General features: G+C 38.4%; 3 protein-coding genes across 3 annotated transcripts in view; all 3 read left to right on the top strand.

Moving 5' to 3' along the window:
* The window catches only part of LOC125779266 (uncharacterized), a 124274-nt gene that overhangs the window by 96470 nt on the left and 8205 nt on the right, over nt 1–19599 (top strand). The window lies entirely within an intron of this gene.
* On the top strand, nt 5839–7265 carry LOC125779538 (tigger transposable element-derived protein 4-like; the record flags this gene model as incomplete). Its single annotated transcript, XM_049460904.1, has 1 exon — nt 5839–7265. A coding segment is annotated over one exon (972 nt), but the record flags the coding sequence as incomplete, so codon positions are not given.
* LOC125779542 (uncharacterized) lies at nt 6884–7260 on the top strand. Its single transcript, XM_049460909.1, has 2 exons — nt 6884–7018; nt 7082–7260. Exons 1-2 carry the CDS (start codon nt 6892–6894, stop codon nt 7258–7260), a joined length of 306 nt encoding a protein of 101 aa, XP_049316866.1. The 5' UTR covers nt 6884–6891.

Raw genomic sequence — 19599 nt, 5'->3', positions numbered from 1 at the left:
AAAAATATGAATTCTTATTTTTCCTAGAAATACATTTGTAAGAAAGGATAAAGATCCTTTTTTTTTGTTTTCCACATAAAAGATTTAAGGAGCTCAAAACGTGCGCTACATCAGCTCGAACCTACCTACCCTACACCTTTGCGCAAATGATTATATTGTATTATAATAGCAAATGTCCACATATAGACTTGGCAATGGCAATAGCAATACGTTTAACAGTTAGTATTCTATAAATTCTATCCTGTCGAGGTGCCCCGTTATGAAACGGAGCGACCGATTGACATGATTTTCATTTTTTCTATATTCAATAAAATAGGACAGAATATATAACTACGCGGAGAGAAATATAGAACCGAGTTTGAGCAATCTTTTAATTCATATTAGTTGATGTTCTCAACTGAACTGAAGTTGTTGTTGAGAGTCGAGAGCTCATGTAGTCGTTGTCTAAGAGGCCTCCTAGCTAAATAAAAGTACAAATAACGCCCCAGGCCTCTACACAACGCCCCTATTTTCTCTCTGGGTCTCTTACCACCCCCCTTGACACCTGTAGCGCCCACAAGGGGGCGTTATCGCCCACTTTGGGAAACACTGTTCTAGAGTTTTATTTAATATTCGTGGAAGTTCGTGGAAGTATCTCTTGAAATTTCCTTAATTGTGAATTAAGGTATTGATTTGATTTTTTCTCAACTTGAGTTGGTATGGCGGCAACTAGTCCACTTTGTGTTTCGCTCTGCAGCGTTTGAGCTTTTTGTGCCTTTGAGTAACATGGTGTCTCTTGGCAATTTTTCGAATTTTGGGTTTCGAATTTTGCTTTTGCAATTATACCCGTGGTTCTTTGTGTATAAGCGCTCTTTGGGTTTTTTTTTTATAGTAGGGGAAGCATCGAAAGCCGGAGTGCGGAACTTTAATCCGCTAAACCTAACCTACTCCCAACTCAAGACACTCCCACGGAACCACCAGATAAGGTATTACTTCATGGGAGTGACAAGACATTTTACGTCTCCTCTATAACACGGACGGACTAACGCCTACCCTGCTGTAACTGTCTTAATGTAGTCATGATGGAAGTTGCCGCTTCGCGAACAGCTATCCACTTGTCAGAGGACTGACACATAAATGCAGTCAAATTTTCTACCGTTAGGCTACCACCTAGTGCAGTTTCTAACTTTTCCCTTATGTTTCGAAACCGAGGACAATGGAAAAACACGTGCTCAGAATCTTCTATGGTCTCCGCACATATCGAACAATACGGACTGACGTCATTTTGAAATTTGTATAGGTAGCCTCTGAAGCACCCATGCCCGCTTAATATTTGGGTCAGGTGGAAATCCAGGTCCCCATGTCGTCTACTTATCCACGTATGGATGTCAGGTATAAGTTTGTGGGTCCACCGTCCTTTAGTTAAGGTTTGCCGCCGTTGCTGCCATTAGTAATGCTCTTCTTTCTCTCTTCTCTCTTTTAAATTTCTGTAATTGGCGCTGATAGCTCATATAATATCGTGAGCTCATCACCCTGGATGTCTATGGGCAGCATACTAGCTAGTACTTCAGATGCTTCGCTGGAGATAGTTCGGAAAGCACTTGTTACCCTTATTGCTGTGAGTCTATGCACCGCATTTATTATTTTGGCATACGCTTTTATGTTTAGTGCCTGTATCCATACTGGAGCTGCATATAGTATAACTGAGCATATAGCTTTTGCGATTAGAAGTCGGCGGCTGGAGCGCACACAGCCTCTATACCTCATCATAAACAAGATTCCACAAGAGAGGGCCTAAAACAGATCCTTGTGGTACTCCACTTGTAATAGGGTAGCTCTTGATGCCTGCGGTGGTGTCGTAGATCAGCTTTCTATTTTTAAAATAACTCATAACGATATTTATGAGATACTGAGGTGCGCGTATTCCATATAGAGCTTCGAATATATTTTTCCATTTAGCAGAGTTGAATGCATTCTTCAAATCCAGGGTGATCAGCGCACAATATTTCTTTGTACCGCCTTTCCATCTTTTGCCACTTACTGCTCTTTTCGCTGTGTCGACAACTTCTTTCAGTGCATCGATAGAAGACATCTGTTTTCTGAAGCCGTATTGTCTTTCCGATAGTCCGCCGGCTTCTTGGATTGCAATCTCCAAGCGGTTTCTTATTATGCTTTCGTACACTTTGCCCATTGTGTCGAGCATACACAGAGGTCGATACGAAGAAGGTTCATCTGGTGGTTTTTTTGGTTTTGGGATTAAAACCAAACGCTGGACTTTCCAGGGATCGGGGAATATACCTTCTTTTATGCATGCGTTGTACATTTTTTCAAAAAGCGTGGGCTTCGAAATTATGGCTACCTTTAGAGCTCTGTTTGGTATTCCGTCGATACCAGGGGCCTTGTTGTTTTTGATTTTTTTGGCTATGGCCAGTAGTTCTTCTTCTGTAACCAGTGGGGGTGTTTCAGCATCTTCGTTTCGTTGCTCAGCGTTAGTAATCGGTTCGTGCATCGGAAATAATGCCTCGACGACTTTTTTCATGAACGGAGCGCATTTGGGTTGCTGCCGCTTATTTTTGAATTTGGACATACAGATTTTATAAGCAGTTCCCTAGGGGTCTATATTCGCTTTTCCACAGATTTTTTCAAAACAGTTTCTTTTGCTTCGGATAATAGCTGACTTTAAGAGCTTTTTGTGGCTTTTAAAAGCTTCTTTGAGACGGTTTTCGTTTTCGTCGCTTTGATTGTGTTGTAGGCGACATCGAGCTGCATGACAGAGCTTTCTCAGCTTGGCAATTTCTTCATTCCACCAGTATACGGGTCTTCGCTTATTGTGACCTTTCGTCCTTCGCATTGTAGCGTCGCATGCTGCCACCAGTTCTTTTCGCAATGCGGTTACTAAGTGGACGCCGCCTTTGCCTGGTGCTATTGCTGCACTCCAAGCTGTCTCAAAAACGTCAGTATCAAAATCTGCTTGCTTCCAGTTTCTTTTTCGAATAGTGTTAATACATGAGGGTACCTGGGCCCGAGCGAACGAAACTTCTGCAATGATTGCCATGTGGTCATTATATGTAAACATGTCTGACACCTCCCACTTAATGTGTCTGCTAAGTGCGTCATTTGCAAACATCAGGTCTATTATGGAGCCTTTAGTTCCTTTTTGATAAGTATTTTTGGTGCCACTATTAATACTTGTGAGGTTGGTTTGGCTCAGGAATTCTAGAACCAGGCGCCCACGATGGTTTGAACATCTGCTACCCCAAGCAGTAGACCATGCATTGAAGTCGCCTGCCATTATAATCGGTGATTTGCATCTACGAGTACTTTCTAAAAATAATTCAAGGAGGAAGTCTTCAAATTCTCTAATGGATGCACTGGGGCGGGCATAACAGCTTACGAAATATATTCCTCCTATTTGCGTCCATGTGAAACCATTTTTTGCTTCTCTGCAGCAAGATGTGAATGATTGTCCGTTGCAGGACCATATTACGGCTTTGCCACTTATATCTGTGATCCAAGTACTTTCCGAACGTTGGCAATATTACTCACTCAGTAAGGTTACATCAATGTTGTTTTCTATTATGGTTTGTTGCAGCAGTGCTTGTGCTGCGGCGCAGTGATTTAAGTTCAGCTGCAATATTCTCATTTTTTCGTTGTCTTTAGCAACTCCATGTACTTAGGGCAAGTCATGCTCAGAACTGAGAGCTCCCCTTTGCACACGATGCAATTTGGTGTGTTAGTGCATACTTTTGATACATGTCCCAGGCTTCCACAACGTGTGCAAAGAGAGGACCTGTCGATAGCACTGCTACATTTACCCGTCATGTGGCCTGGATGGAAACATCTGTAACACCGGGAAACAGGCGAGTACTCCCGGTGATCGACCACCCGATCTTTACTTTGCCTATTTTAAGGGCAGTCTTAGCGTCTTGAACCCGCAGGCATATAATGGCTATTTGGGTGCCGCTTCTTGTCTTCCGCATATTCTTGATATTTTCTGGCCCTATATCCTGAAAACCACACTCCTTTTGTAATGCGGCGTAAATTTCTTCGGGGGTGGTTATCTCATCCAGGTCCTTGCACACTATACTGACGTTATGTGTTTTTTGCTATATTACAGCCATTTCTCCAATCACTCCCTCTAGAACGCTCTCGAACGAGTCGGCTTTCTTGTCTGCTTGAGGTTTTAATTCTAGTAGCTCTCTTTGGGGTGAGATGGGATATCTGCTGTAATGAAGCATTGAATTGTGTCTTTTGTGACAATATAAGCAGTTAAATTTGCTTTTGCAATTATTAAGATTGTGAGAGTAGGACAAGCAGTTTGTGCAGAGTCTTTTTGACCTGACAAAGTTGTTCCTTTCATTGACATTCAATTTTTTAAACTTCTCGCAAGTTTTAAGCTTGTGCCCTCTTGTGCACAGTTCGCATGAAGTGTGTTTTTTCTGTTCGGATATGAACAAGTGCGTTTTGTGAAAGCTTTTGTTTCAATTTGTGTTGCTTCTAGCTTGGAGTATATTGAAGCTTCTATTTTGGTCGTGTTTAATGTTCTTAGTTTTGTTTATGTTTTAACCTTTCCGCAATTTCATATTGGGTGGTGAGAAAATCTTTCATTTGTTGCCACGTTGGGCACTTTTTTCGTGATGACAGCAATTGCTCCCATAGAAGTAACGATTTTTCTGTTAATGCGGCTGTGCATATATTTACCAGAATAGGGTCCCAGCTGTCTGTGGGGATGATTAGTGTCGATAGAACCGACAAACAATTTGAAACAGTGGATTCTAGTTTGATGAATTCTACACTTGTTTCTGTCTTAATTTTTGGCAAGTTCATTAGTGTCGTTACTTGTTTATCGACCAGTATTCATTTTCGTATCTAGCTTTTAGAGCTTCCCAAAGCCAAATTGAAATTATCGTCATTATGAGCGAACTGTTTTACTATTATGCTTGCTTGACCTTTAGTTTTGTGTCTGAGATGATACAATTTTTACGCTTGTGATAATTGAGGATGGTTTATGTACACGGCCGTGAACATGTCCTGGAAGGACAGCCATTCTTCATAACCTCCGTAAAAGGTTTCTCTATCACATGCGGGCACCTCGAGGTGGATGCCTGAACTTGCCATTTAACTGTATTCTTGTGGCAGCTCTACTCTCGGATGTGGAGTAGGTGCAATTGCTTTTATTAGCTTTAATTGATCAGAGATCATAGCTTTTGTTTCTTCATATTAGTCTAAGCAGCTTTCATAAATATCATAAGCCGATGATTTAAAATTTTGATGTAGATCTGAATCGTCAGATTCTACTATGGCGTCATGAGCCGCCTTGGATTCGTGTCCAAAAGTTGTTGAGATTTATAATTTTGATTTCTAGTACCGATTCAGTGCAGTATCTTGTTAAACTGTCACTTTCTGATATCAATTTAATAGTCTGTTTTGAGCGTGTAGCTCCTGAAGGTGTAGTATGATTTCTTTCGTTATTAACCATTTTTGTTATATTGTATATTTGTATATTAAAATACTGTTAAAGATTTTCTCAGTGTAAACTGATTTATGGTATTCTAATAGAAGCGATAAATATAATTAATTGAATACTATTTTAAAGATGTTTTTTTTTGTTTTTAGATTATATCTGTAAAACCTATTTTTATTTAATATCGTTTTTTATTTATTTGCAATATTATTTTTATTTATATTTTATTTTGAATTGTTAATGATTATTAAACCGCGTTTTTTATATACATATCAAAATATTTTATATTTAGGTACACTCTATTTATTTATATATTTTATATTTAGGTACTCGGACTTATACTACCTATACGAATATGTATACATATATACTATGTTGAATTATTTATTTATGTTAAGCGGTTTTTTTTTTTTTTTGTTTTGAATAAATTATATATTTGTTTTTATAATTTGTGGAACATTGCACAAATATTTGGGATTCCTCCTAATACGTTATCAACCATTTTGAAAAACAAAGACAAACTTTTAGAACAAAAAGGTGACTATAATTTTAACTCCAAACGAAAAAGGATTACAACTTGCGTCAATAATGATGTTGATCAAGCTATACTTAAGTGGGTTACTACCGCACGTGAGAAAAATCTTCCTCTCTCGGGAACCTTAATCAGAGAAAAAGCTAAAGAATTTGCGGTTGCTTTGGGTCGCGAAAATTTTTCTGCTAGTGTAGGGTGGTTAGATAAATTTAAAAAAAGGCATAATATCGCACAAATGTCGATTTGTGGAGAAAGTGCTTCAGCCGATTTACAGTCTAGTGAAGATTGGAAAAAAAACGATTTGCCAGATTTAATCATACAGTACCACGAAAACGATATTGTTAATGCAGATGAAACGAGCATTTTTTTTAAATGTTTACCCAATAAAACAATAGCCTTTAAAGGTCAAAAATGCTTTGGTGGCAAAAACAGCAAGGAGAGAATTACCGTTATGGTTGCAAGCAATATGAGTGGTTCAGAAAAGTTGAAATTGCTAGTTATCGGCAAGTCAAAAAACCCACGTTGTTTTAAGGGTATAAAATCACTTGATGTGGACTATGAGTACAACAAAAAAGCGTGGATGACAAGTGAAATTTATGATAAGTGGCTCAAAAATCTAGATAAAGTCTTTGTTGCCCAAAATAGGAAAATACTACTGTTCGTTGACAATTGTGCCGCATATGCTAAAAATGTACAAGCAAATTTAAAAAACATTAAACTGCAATATTTTCCTCCTAATTTGACGTCTGTTCTACAACCAATGGACCAAGGGATTATTCAAAATCTCAAGCAACATTATAGAAAACGAATTGTGATGAAAGTTTCTTCCATATGAACCAACTCCTACGACTGGGATGAAGAAGACGATCTTCCATTGTCTGAATTGAAACAAATTTGGACCACATATCGAACGGCAATGGGAACCGATAATGTGTCTTTTGATGATTACGTCGATATTGACGATGGTGTGCAAACAATGGGATTCCCAACAGATGAAGACATTTTAGATAGCGTCATGGAAAATCTAGTTCCTTTTGGAAAAGGTAAGTCTAAAGTAAAATTTGTAAAATGTAGCATTGTTCAGCACAAATAATCTATTGTTTCAGACTTAGAGGAGGAAGTCTCTAGTGAAAGCGAGGTTGAAACAACAACTGAAACTATACCCACATTTAATCAAGCGTATTCTGCTATCCAGACCGTAAGAAATTTTACTTCGTCAAAAGAAAATGTTCCCAATGCAGTACATGCGTCAATAAATGTAGTAGAACATTTTATAGAGAAATAGAAATGGTCCGTATTTAAACAAAAAAAAAAATTACCAATTTTTTCCAATAAGAATTTATGTACATTTATTTATATACTACATATGTAAAGGGTGATTTTTTAAGAGCTTGATAACTTTTTTTAAAAAAAAAACGCATAAAATTTGCAAAATCTCATCGGTTCTTTATTTGAAACGTTAGATTGGTTCATGACATTTACTTTTTGAAGATAATTTCATTTAAATGTTGACCGCGGCTGCGTCTTAGGTGGTCCATTCGGAAAGTCCAATTTTGGGCAACTTTTTAGAGCATTTCGGCCGGAATAGCCCGAATTTCTTCGGAAATGTTGTCTTCCAAAGCTGGAATAGTTGCTGGCTTATTTCTGTAGACTTTAGACTTGACGTAGCCCCACAAAAAATAGTCTAAAGGCGTTAAATCGCATGATCTTGGTGGCCAACTTACGGGTCCATTTCTTGAGATGAATTGTTGTCCGAAGTTTTCCCTCAAAATGGCCATAGAATCGCGAGCTGTGTGGCATGTAGCGCCATCTTGTTGAAACCACATGTCAACCAAGTTCAGTTCTTCCATTTTTGGCAACAAAAAGTTTGTTAGCATCGAACGATAGCGATCGCCATTCACCGTAACGTTGCGTCCAACAGCATCTTTGAAAAAATACGGTCCAATGATTCCACCAGCGTACAAACCACACCAAACAGTGCATTTTTCGGGATGCATGGGCAGTTCTTGAACGGCTTCTGGTTGCTCTTCACCCCAAATGCGGCAATTTTGCTTATTTACGTAGCCATTCAACCAGAAATGAGCCTCATCGCTGAACAAAATTTGTCCGAAAAAAAAAAAAAAACCGAACACTGATTTTGGTAATAAAATTCAATGATTTGCAAGCGTTGCTCGTTAGTAAGTCTATTCATGATGAAATGTCAAAGCATACTGAGCATCTTTCTCTTTGACACCATGTCTGAAATCCCACGTGATCTGTCAAATACTAATGCATGAAAATCCTAACCTCAAAAAAATCACCCTTTATTACAAACTGTCTTTTTAAATAAACATGTACATACATACACATGTAAATAAATTTGATCTCAACTTAGTGTATTTTCCTTAATCCGAATTTTCCGTAACTCGAACTCTACTTTCTGTCCCTTGGACATTCGAGTTAGGAAAGTTCCACTGTATATATGTATGCATATATGTAAATTAATATATAAAAAAATAGCAATGCAATTACACAGGAATATGTGTGTATATACGTTTACTTTTTTATGTTATTTCAATATGCATATATGTATGTTTGTATTTATTTTTATTTGTTTTTTCTTTCCATGTGTTTTTTGATGTTTTTGCATCTCGTACCTGCAAATTGCCTCTGCTTACTTCTTTTTTGCAATCCTGGTTACTGTTTAATAAAACAGAGGAATATTGCCCAAATATGTTTGCAAGTAAACACTTGAAATAAGCAGTGTTGCTGGAAAAGGTGAGCTTGAATACACAAAGCTAAGCAAGAATAGGCATTGAGCTGAGTTTTTAACTATATTTACATATGAAGTTATGTATATATATGTATGTATTTTACCGAACTGTTTTAGGGGTTTTTCAAAAGTTTGGTAACTGTAATAAATTGGGAACGTATTTTTTTTATTACAGGTACTATATACATATATACCCATAATATTTACATACATACATATATGTGGTATAAATTGATGATAATATTTCGAGTTCCCATCTATAATTTTGTGGACATGTTCCTAGACATTTTTCTCCCTTAATAAAAATTTCGTATCAGAACTTTTTGAACATATAAAAAATGAATTGGCAATTTGGCAAACGAAAGTGATAAATATAAAAATAAAATTGAGAAAAATAAAAGTTGGAACAACTTATTACCGAAATATTTACAAAGAAACAGATAAAAGTGCTACACTAGAAATAAATTCGAAGAATTGTTCCGCTTGCCTGTCGCACATGTTAACTGTGTGAAGAATGAACGCAAAATGGATTTGTGTGTCGTGTATGGGCGAAACGAAATCACACAGATTGAACGCACTTGTGTGTCGTGTATGGGCCCTATTAGTCTAAATGCACTTTCTGTTGATTTCTTTTTTGTTTATTATGTGTATGTAAATTAAACCATTAGTTTGTGGCATAAATAGCCAGCTACATTTTCCACACAATCATACTCCAGCTGGTCCATTTCGTCAATATCATCGCAGTTTACGCAGCACGCAGCAGTTTGAGAGCATTGATTGATTGCAAAATTCCTAACATAGTAAAGTTTAGTTAAAATTCAATAATTCAAAATTAGTATATCACTTGAACCTTTTTGAAATTGCAATAAACATTTCCTATTGTTACCATTTGTGTCATATCGTCCAAGATCTTGTCCTGCTCTGTAAGCGGAAGCCCATAGGCATTCATTCGATTGTGACTATCTGCGTGCGGAACTTTGAGGTTCATCACATCGAACCAATCGATAGTCTATGTTAAGTAAATCAGTTATAAATAAAATTGTAAGCATAAAAAATAAATCAATATTTACTGTTTTTAGTAGCTTGAGGGAGGATGGAGTCATGTATAGAAGTTCACGCAAGTGAGGAAAGTTCTCTGATCGCCATTCACTTGGGAGTGGCCAGAAACGATTCTTTTACATATGACTCAAGCAGCTCACGACTTCCGGTCTTTGACCAAATATCCTCTGGGTAGCCTAAGAACATCCGTTTGAAGGCGAGCTAAAGTGAGAAGTTGAAACATCCCCTGCATAGGTTTGTGCGCTGGGTTTGGGACCCGCCACGTAAAAAACACCCCCAATGAAAAACAACAAACAGCCTCGGATGAGAGACCCCCCTTTTGATGACGTCCATAGCAAACGAAATAAGGACTATGATTTGAGGGCATGCACCTGGAATGTCCGGTCCCTTAATTGGGAAGGTGCCGCTGCCCAGCTGGTAGATGTCCTCGTAAAGATAAAGGCTGACATCACTACATTACATTAACTACAGTGGTCATATAAAGGAGCGCAAGTTTGGTGTTGGATTCGTGGTGGGAGAGAGACTCCGTCGCCGAGTACTATCATTCACTCCGGAGAATGAACGTCTAGCCACAATCCGCATCAAAGCGAGGTTCTTCAACATATCGCTGATTTGCGCCCACGTCCCGACGGAAAGAAGGACGATGTGACCAAAGATGCTTTTTATGAGTGCTTGGAGCGCACTTATGAGAGATGCCCCCGCCACGATGTCAAAATCGTGCTTGGCGACTTTAACGCCAGGGTGGGCAAAGAAGGTATCTTTGGCACTACGGTCAGTAAATTCAGCCTCCACGAGGAAACATCCCCAAATGGGTTGAGGCTGATCGACTTCGCCGGGGCCCGAAATATGGTTATCTGTAGTACTAGATTCCAGCATAAGAAGATACATCAAGCTAACTAGCTGTCTCCGGATCGAAAAACCACCAACCAGATCGATCATGTTGTGATAGACGGAAGACACGTCTCCAGTGTTTTAGATGTGCGTGCGCTCCGAGGTCCTAACATCGACTCGGACCACTATATTGTTGCAGCCAAAATTCGCACCGGCCTCTGTGCAGCAAAAAACGCACGCCAACAAACACAAGGAAGGTTCGACGTCGAGAAGCTTCAATCACAACAGAGCACTCGTCAACAAGTCGGTATAAGGGAATTGTGGGACGGCATTTCAAACTCCTTACGTACAGCTGCAACCGAAACCATTGGTTTTCGGAAAGTGCAAAAGAGTAGCTGGTACGACGAGGAGTGCCGTGTCGCAGCGGAGAGAAAACAGGCTGCCTACCTCGCAACGTTACGATCGACCACAACACGTGCGGGATGGGATAGATACCGAGAGTTGAAGAGGGAAGCGAGACGCATTTGCAGACAGAAGAAGAAAGAGGCCGAAATGCGTGAGTACGAACAGCTGGATAAGCTGGCCGACAGGGGTAATGCTCGAAAATTCTACGAAAAGATGCGGCGGCTTTCAGAAGGTTTCAAGACCGGAGCGTACTCCTGTAGAACCCCCAAAGGTGATCTAGCCACCGATGCCCAGAGCATACTTAGGTTATGGAGGGAACACTTCTCCAGACTGCTGAATGGCAGTGAACACACAACACCAGGAGAAGGCGAACCCGATTCCCCAATCAATGACGATGAAGCAGACGTTCCATTACCCGGCCATGAAGAAGTTCGAATAGCAGTTGCTCGCCTGAAGAACAACAAAGCGGCAGGGGCCGACGGATTGCCGGCCGAGCTATTCAAACACGGCGTCGAAGAACTGATAAGGAGCATGCATCAGCTTCTTTGCAAAATATGGTCGGATGAAAGCATGCCCAACGATTGGAATTTAAGTGTGCTATGCCCAATCCATGAAAAAGGAGACCCCACAATCTGCGCCAACTACCGTGGGATAAGCCTCCTCAACGTCGTGTACAAGGTTCTATCGAGCGTATTGTGTGAAAGATTAAAGCCTACCGTCAACAAACTGATTGGACCTTATCAGTGTGGCTTCAGACCTGGTAAATCAACAACCGACCAGATATTCACCATGCGCCAAATCTTGGAAAAGACCCGTGAAAGGAGAATCGACACTCAGCACCTATTCGTCGATTTCAAAGCTGCTTTCGACAGCACGAAAAGGAGCTGCCTTTATGCCGCTATGTCTGAATTTGGTATCCCCGCAAAACTAATATGGCTGTGTAAGCTGACGTTGAGCAATACCAAAAGCTCCATCAGAATCAGGAAGGACCTGTCCGAGCCGTTCGATACCAAACGAGGTTTCAGACAAGATGATTCCCTATCGTGCGACTTTTTCAATCTGCTGCTGGAGAAAATAGTTCGAGCTGCAGAACTCAACAGAGAAGGTACCATCTTCTATAAGAGTGTACAACTGCTGGCGTATGCCGATGATATTGATATCATAGGTCTCAATACCCGCGCCGTTAGTTCTGCTTTCTCCAGACTGGACAAGGAAGCAAAAGAAATGGGTCTGGCAGGGAACGAGGGAAAGACGAAATATCTCCTGTCATCAAACAAACAGTCGTCGCACTCGCGACTTGGCACACACGTCACTGTTGACAGTCATAACTTTGAAGTTGTAGATAATTTCGTCTATCTTGGAACCAGCGTAAACACCACCAACAATGTCAGCCTGGAAATCGAACGCAGGATTACTCTTGCCAACAGGTGCTACTTCGGACTGAGTAGGCAATTGAAAAGTAAAGTCCTCTCTCGACGAACAAAAACCAAACTCTATAAGTCGCTCATAATTCCCGTCCTGCTATATGGTGCAGAGGCTTGGACGATGTCAACAACGGATGAGTCGACGTTGCGAGTTTTCGAGAGAAAAGTCCTGCGAAAGATTTATGGTCCTTTGCGCGTTGGCCACGGCGAATATCGCATTCGATGGAACGATGAGCTGTACGAGATAAACGACGACATTGACATAGTTCAGCGAATTAAAAGACAGCGGCTACGCTGGCTAGGTCATGTTGTCCGGATGGATGAAAACACTCCAGCTCTGAAAGTATTTGACGCAGTACCCGCCGCGGGAAGCAGAGGAAGAGGAAGACCTCCACTCCGGTGGAAGGACCAAGTGGAGAAGGACCTGGCCTCGCTTGGAATATCCAATTGGCGCCACGTAGCGAAAAGAAGAAACGACTGGCGCGATGTTGTTGACTCGGCTATAATCGCGTAAGCGGTGTCCACGCCAGTAAAGAAGAAGAAGAAGTAGCTTGAAACATTCACGCCAATTTTCTTCACCTAAATGACCCAAACTCGCTGCTAGCGACACTGACTGTGCAACAGTATGAGAAAATAATTTTGTTGCTAATTTAACTTTTTGGCGCTCCGGTCCAGATACCTCTAAATGACGCGAGCTTATTTTATGGGTGATAGAAAGGGTATTACCAGACGTCAGCTGAAGAACATGATATGTTATATCCTTCGTAACTTTTTTGCCATCAATCAAAAAACCGTCATCTAAGAAGTCGTTTCTTAATAGTTTTATGAGATGTGGAACGTCAGCAAACACGTAAATCCTTGTTTTTTCGAATATATACCTGAAATTATAAACACTTATACCTCAATCTCTTTAAACATGAAACACTCCAAGGAAAAAAATACTGTAATCTCTTACAAAGAATTGCAAATACTCAGCTTAATAAATGCATCTACCATGTTTTTTCTGGGCTAATATTTAAGCAATTTAAAAGGCTTCTGTTGGTTCCACCTAAATCGCAAACATTACCAACAACGTTGTATTCACAGTTTTTCGCTGTTTGAATTATATAGTTAATAATATCTGTCGTCATATTGCGGTCAAAATCGTAAAAAATTGGTTGTTTCCAATTTCCAACAAGACCTGCAAAAACGATTTGAATATTGTAAGTTCTAGTTGCACAGGATGTAAAGGAAAGTACATATTTGTATGTATTTTATAAACCACAAACCTCTAAGCATTCCGACTTGAACATTCTTAACAGGTGGTAAGACAGTATCGGATACTTTGTCGTAACAAAAAACTTCTCGTAGCTTGGCTTCGTCGAAATTTAAAACGTAAAGTTTGTGTTCTTTGGTCATATGCCTACTTTCACCAAGAACTTGAACAACCGGCTTTAAAATGCCGCGGTCTATTTTCACCTTCTGAGCCTATGACTGAAGCGTGCGAACTGCTGGAAGCGGAAAATTACTTCTTCTTAAAAACCCATATCCTTTTACACTAGCAGAATATAGTGTAATGGAGTTGGCTATATCAGTGTGCGTCCAATTTTGCCTTTTGGATCCGTTTTTCAATTTTTTTATCTGACCGTCCATAAAAATCCCCTTTAACTTTTCTTCAACAATTTTGGAGTAAAACTCAGATTTAGCTAGTTTTACTTTTAACTCGCTTATTTCAAATTCAAGTTTGCGCTTGGCATGCGAAAAATCATCTTTAAGTTTTTTATTTTCAGTTTGAAGTAGTTTTCCGTGATAAAAAGCATAAAGTTTATATATAAATACATATATACTGCTACATCTTGAAAAAAATCTTCACTTACACTTTTTTCTCTAGCATTTTTATTTTGTCTCCTTGGCCTGAACTTTCTTTAATAGCAGCGTCTTCAGTGCACAATTCATTCAAACTATTTTCCATTGAAAGGTCTGCATAATCCTCAGTCACGTTAAAATCTTCAGCAGGTATACACTGTACTCGCACTTCTTGAGGTTGGTCAACATTTATCAACAATGAAGTCACTATTTTCTTATTTTCCCTGCGCTCAGCTCTGGTGGCTCGCTGCTCATTTTCACTAGCTGCAACGTTATAGCGACACGGAATAGCTCCTGGTTTCAAAGTCCTTTTGGCGACAAGGCCTATGAAAAGTTTAAAATTAAAATATTTTAAAACAAATGTGATTTATCAACTTACCCATTTCGTACATCCCGTTTCCAAAAATGTCTTCATCGTTGAAGTTGTCCATGAAAATTCGCCATGTTTTCGGCTTAAATGCTTGATTATTTCTACAAAATCGGATCCACTTTTTTTGCTGGCCTTTATAGTTTGGAAACATAAAAAATGTTTTCTTAACATTTGTATTTCTTCTATTATTGACACAGTTTTTCACTACACACTTCATTTTGTTATTAAATTACAAAATTACACGGGTAAAATAAATTGTTTCTATATTCACATTGATTGGTACCACGAATTTATAGCTGTCAAATTTTTTACTGCGCCGTGTGACGTAAGCAATTGGTTGTTTACATTTTTTATCATTCTTGAAGTATATGGGTATGCTGTTTATTTTATTTTTATTTTTTTGCTGGGTCACTGCACTGTTTTTTTTTTTTTTTTTTGGTTTTTCCACTGTACACGGTTTTTTTTTCACCGCTCAGATATATTATATTTATATGTGTTTTGTGGTTTTTGTTGCTCCACTAGTGCCTTTCTGTGACGCTCGAGGAACCATGTTTAAATGTTGACCCAATTTATTGGGAAATACAAACCAGTGTATTAAAGGTTTGAATTTGCACTCACACCCGCTCGAGGGTTTAAACAGAAAAAACAGTGTATTTATGAAAAGAGCAATATATTTATAATTATTCTTTATTTAACAAATGGTTCTGTGCGATATTATATAAAATTGTGTTGAAATCGAATTACTCTCCAATGGTTTGGATCGCTATAAGTCGGCGCAGGCGGATCGGAGCCAAAGGTAGTGTTGACGCACAGCAGGATGTATAGAATCGAATCTTGATGATCTAAAAGTGAGGAACGAATTGTGTTCAAAGTTGTCGACGCGGCGCAGTGTAGAAGTGAATGTCTCAAAAACGAATGTGTCCGCAATCCTTTTGCCCAGCCTTTTTGATAAATGGGTTGATTGATGTAGAAGTGTGGTGATGTATGGGTATGCTGTTATCGAAAGCAGAGAACGTCTATCATAGAGAAGGTTTCACGGCGCGGAGATCGTAAAAATATTTTTGGCTAACTCGGGTGAGATGGTCCAGTTTCACCACAGACAAATTATAAGCGTGTTTCACCACGAATATAGCAGAATTGAGCATTTTCAGTGTTAAATGAGAAAAACAATGCGAATTCCAATGTAAAGGAATGTATGCGTACAGATTCGCTTATTTATTTACTATGCGCAACCGACTCGGCATATAATTTATATAATTATGATCCGTATATATTTGGTATCAAAGCATATACTAAGTACACAAGTATGTACGTAGTTATATTAAAATTTACCTATTTTATGATGAATTCCATAAAAACTCTGCAAATATGTATATAACTCAATAAGATTTCTATTACTACGGGAAAATTATGAAAAATTATTTTAATTTTATTTCTCTTTATTTTTATTTTTTAATTTTTAAATAAATTAATATTTATTTCAACTATTACAAAGTGAAGATGTGCAAAATGAACTTCATTTCTTCAAAGAAAATTGAAATCATTCATGAAATGTGCATATTCGCATTATTTCGTGATCATTTCCATATTTGTACCAATAGAATCTCTATGGCATATACATACATATGTATGTATATTATTTCTTTGGCACATTTGTATGTTTACGAAAGCAAATGCGAGCCACATACATATGTATGTAAATACATTCATAATAACAAGTGTCGCACACATCTTTCGCATCTCCGTTGTCACGGATAATCAATGGCCGAAACTCAAAGAGTCACGCCCGGAACACATAGAGCGGGGCAGACTGCAAGCGACATCTGTCAAATATTAAAATACACACGTTCTTATGGACACAGTTATGTAGTTGTGCAGCTGTCTAAATAACTGTGTCCTTAAGAATGTGTGTATTTCAATATCAGATTCAGATGGCGCTTGCAGTCTGTCGCGCTCTATGTGTTCAGCACATCAATCTGTCGAAGCACTGACGCGACGAGACGCGAAAGAAACTAACAAACGATCGCCGATTGTTACCGCGAACTAGCGTAAATATGTATGCATATGTATGAACTTGCAAACATAACGACGCTGATTTTTGCGAGCTACGGAAAAATATTTTAGAATTGAATATTATAAATCGACAACTCCATTGTTGCCACTTTTCTGACTTCTTTCTGTGAAGAAGCATCAGAAAGTTGTTCAATTTATGATTTTTAGCTTTTGCCATCGTCGCGAAAAGACGCTTGTAGGCAAAGGCATGCTCGGGGAGATGTTACGGCGTCTGTTTATATGAATGAAGCGAGGTCGCTTGTGGCATATGCGCCTGCGTTTATGAATGAAATGGTTTTTGTTGCAAAATTTACTACATTTGGGCTTCGCCGATTCGGCTGCCATATTGCCTTTTGATGCTTCTCCTATTTGAGCAGTTGTTGTTTTTTTAGAACAATGCTTCCATTTTTTGTTGGTGACATATTCACATGTGTACGCATTTGTTTGTATGCTTGTGCATTATTTGTTCGGAAGTGTATACAAATATACATATGCATGTACATATAAGCTTCTCTCTATACTTTTAAGTTCTCTATATGAGCAGCGCGCACATGTTATATTATTGATAAGGGGCCATCCATAAATTACGTCACAGGAATTTAATGACTTTTTAACCCCCCCCCCCCCCCCTCTTTGTCACAAGTTGTCACATTTTGATCTAGCCCCTCCCCCTTTCGTGACGTCACACATTTTCCAATTTTATGGATTTATCAAAAAAAAAGGTTATTCTATTTATTCTTATATTTATTGAATAAACTTTAAAAAAATCAACATGTCGTTAAATATTAAAGTACAGACACAACGAATGACTAGTCAAGAAATAATATTTATATACTTAATTATGCTAATTAAAAATACAAAACTTAATCATGTTGTGTCCATGGAATTTTGACCCACTCCTTTATATCATTTATTGCTGGTAAATCAAGCACTTCATTTTCGTTCTGAATTCGGAGGACAGGAACATTTTTCGTATCAACATCGTCTTCTTCCATCCATAAAACATCGCCATCATTCATTAAACAGATAATCTCTCGGGCACGTCTAGCCGCAATTCTTTGAGGACGAATTTTCGCGATAGATAACAGCTCTTGTTTTTTATGTGATTGTTTGTGTTGATTGGTGGCTTAATATGAAGAAAAATATAGGCCACATCTGCTACACGATCTTTTAAATAAGTATGACTCGACACTAGGGCAATAACTATCATATGGAACTTGTTTCAGATGGGGTGATGCTTGGAGATTTAATAATATCTGTAGTAATAATGGAGCAAACCTAGCGTTGTCATCACTCCCTGTGACTCCATAACCTTCTTTTAATAATTTCCAACGACTACAACGTCTTACACCGCAGCATGCAATAGTTTCACATTTAACTATTTCTAAAAAATATTGTGACTCACGTACATTAGCTTACCAAGTAGCATTATTTTTCAACATCAAAGCCTGTTCAATATCTAGTCCAGTAACAGTTGGTGCAACACATTCAACAACGACTGGAAAATTATCAATAACTAACTTGCCCCAAAGGTCAGCCAACACATTTTCCGCACTTTCGAAACTTCGTTTTTCTTGATCTAAGTCAGTAGTTCGAATACTTGAATCAAGATGTGACCCAAAATCATCATTACTTAATAGTACACCAGTAAGTTCGCGACTGAGAGGTACCATGCGTGGGGCATTTGTAGCTATATAAATTGCATCTAAATGAAAATATTTAACATGTTGTAAAGCTGAAACTATAACGCGGGAGACAATTTTGTAACTTTGATTAAGATTATAATAAAGTACGATTCGCAGAAGTGCCCCAATGTTTACAAATTTATTGTAACGAACCCTGGACACGACGAGTATACCTCAGCAAGTTATACTTGTAAGAAGCAGGGGCAGTAAAAAGCTTCGTTACAACTTAAGTATTAAAAACAAAGAGTGTGTTTATAAATGTTTAATATTTTTTGTTTACCTATAAATTTCACGTTTGTACATCACAAATTCTGAAATGTGATGTCACAAAGCTTTTGACCCCCCCTGCCCCTTGTCACACAATGTCTCTTCTGAATGATACCCTCCCCCTCTTCAAGGTGTGACGTAATTTATGGATGGCCCCTAAGTGATAATATGATTTGAATTCGCGAAAGCGAACATAAACACATATGTATGGTCATGATACATGTGCATATAAGTTTTGAATGATAAAATGTCCGATTAATGTACATTTATATTATTATATATTATATTTCATTTTTTTAATAATATTATGATAGTTTGTTTTATACATACATATGTATGTTATGAAGTATACATATAAGTATGATTTGATATATTCAAAAAATAATTATAAAATAGGCTTTATTTTCACATTAACAAATGTATTCAATTGCACATGTATTCATTAATAAGCACAAAAAGAATTCATACGAATACACATGTTTGCATATAAACGTTTAAAAATATATGTAAGCAAAAGAGCGAACATACGTCTGTTAGAGCAATATATAGTTTTGAGCATAATTTTTATTTCACGCTCAGCTCTGTTCAAGCGAAAATGTTAACATTTCTCCTGCCGAGCTGGCAGTGGTGAAACGGGACCATCTCGACCGAGTTAGCCAAAAATATTTTTACGATCTCCGCGCCGTGAACCTTCTCTATGATAAGCGGCCTTTAGACGGTCACACATGTTTGCAAGCAAGGTATGATGCAAAAAAAATGGTTTTCGTTTAAACGGTCGAACATGCAATCATACATTATTCCTCTATTATTTGTGAACGAAGCAACATGGCACGTGCATTAGTTGCAGCACTTGTAATTGATATTTTAGAAGAAGACGAAGTAGTACAAAAAAGCAAAAAAGACAGAGAAAAACTTGGGTAAAGGAATGGCGATC

This window comes from Bactrocera dorsalis, chromosome 6 (genome assembly GCF_023373825.1).
Source record: "Bactrocera dorsalis isolate Fly_Bdor chromosome 6, ASM2337382v1, whole genome shotgun sequence".
NCBI classification, from domain to species: Eukaryota; Metazoa; Arthropoda; class Insecta; order Diptera; family Tephritidae; genus Bactrocera; species Bactrocera dorsalis.
Note: the sequence above shows the minus strand (reverse complement) of the source record. Positions and strands in the feature narration are given on the sequence as shown.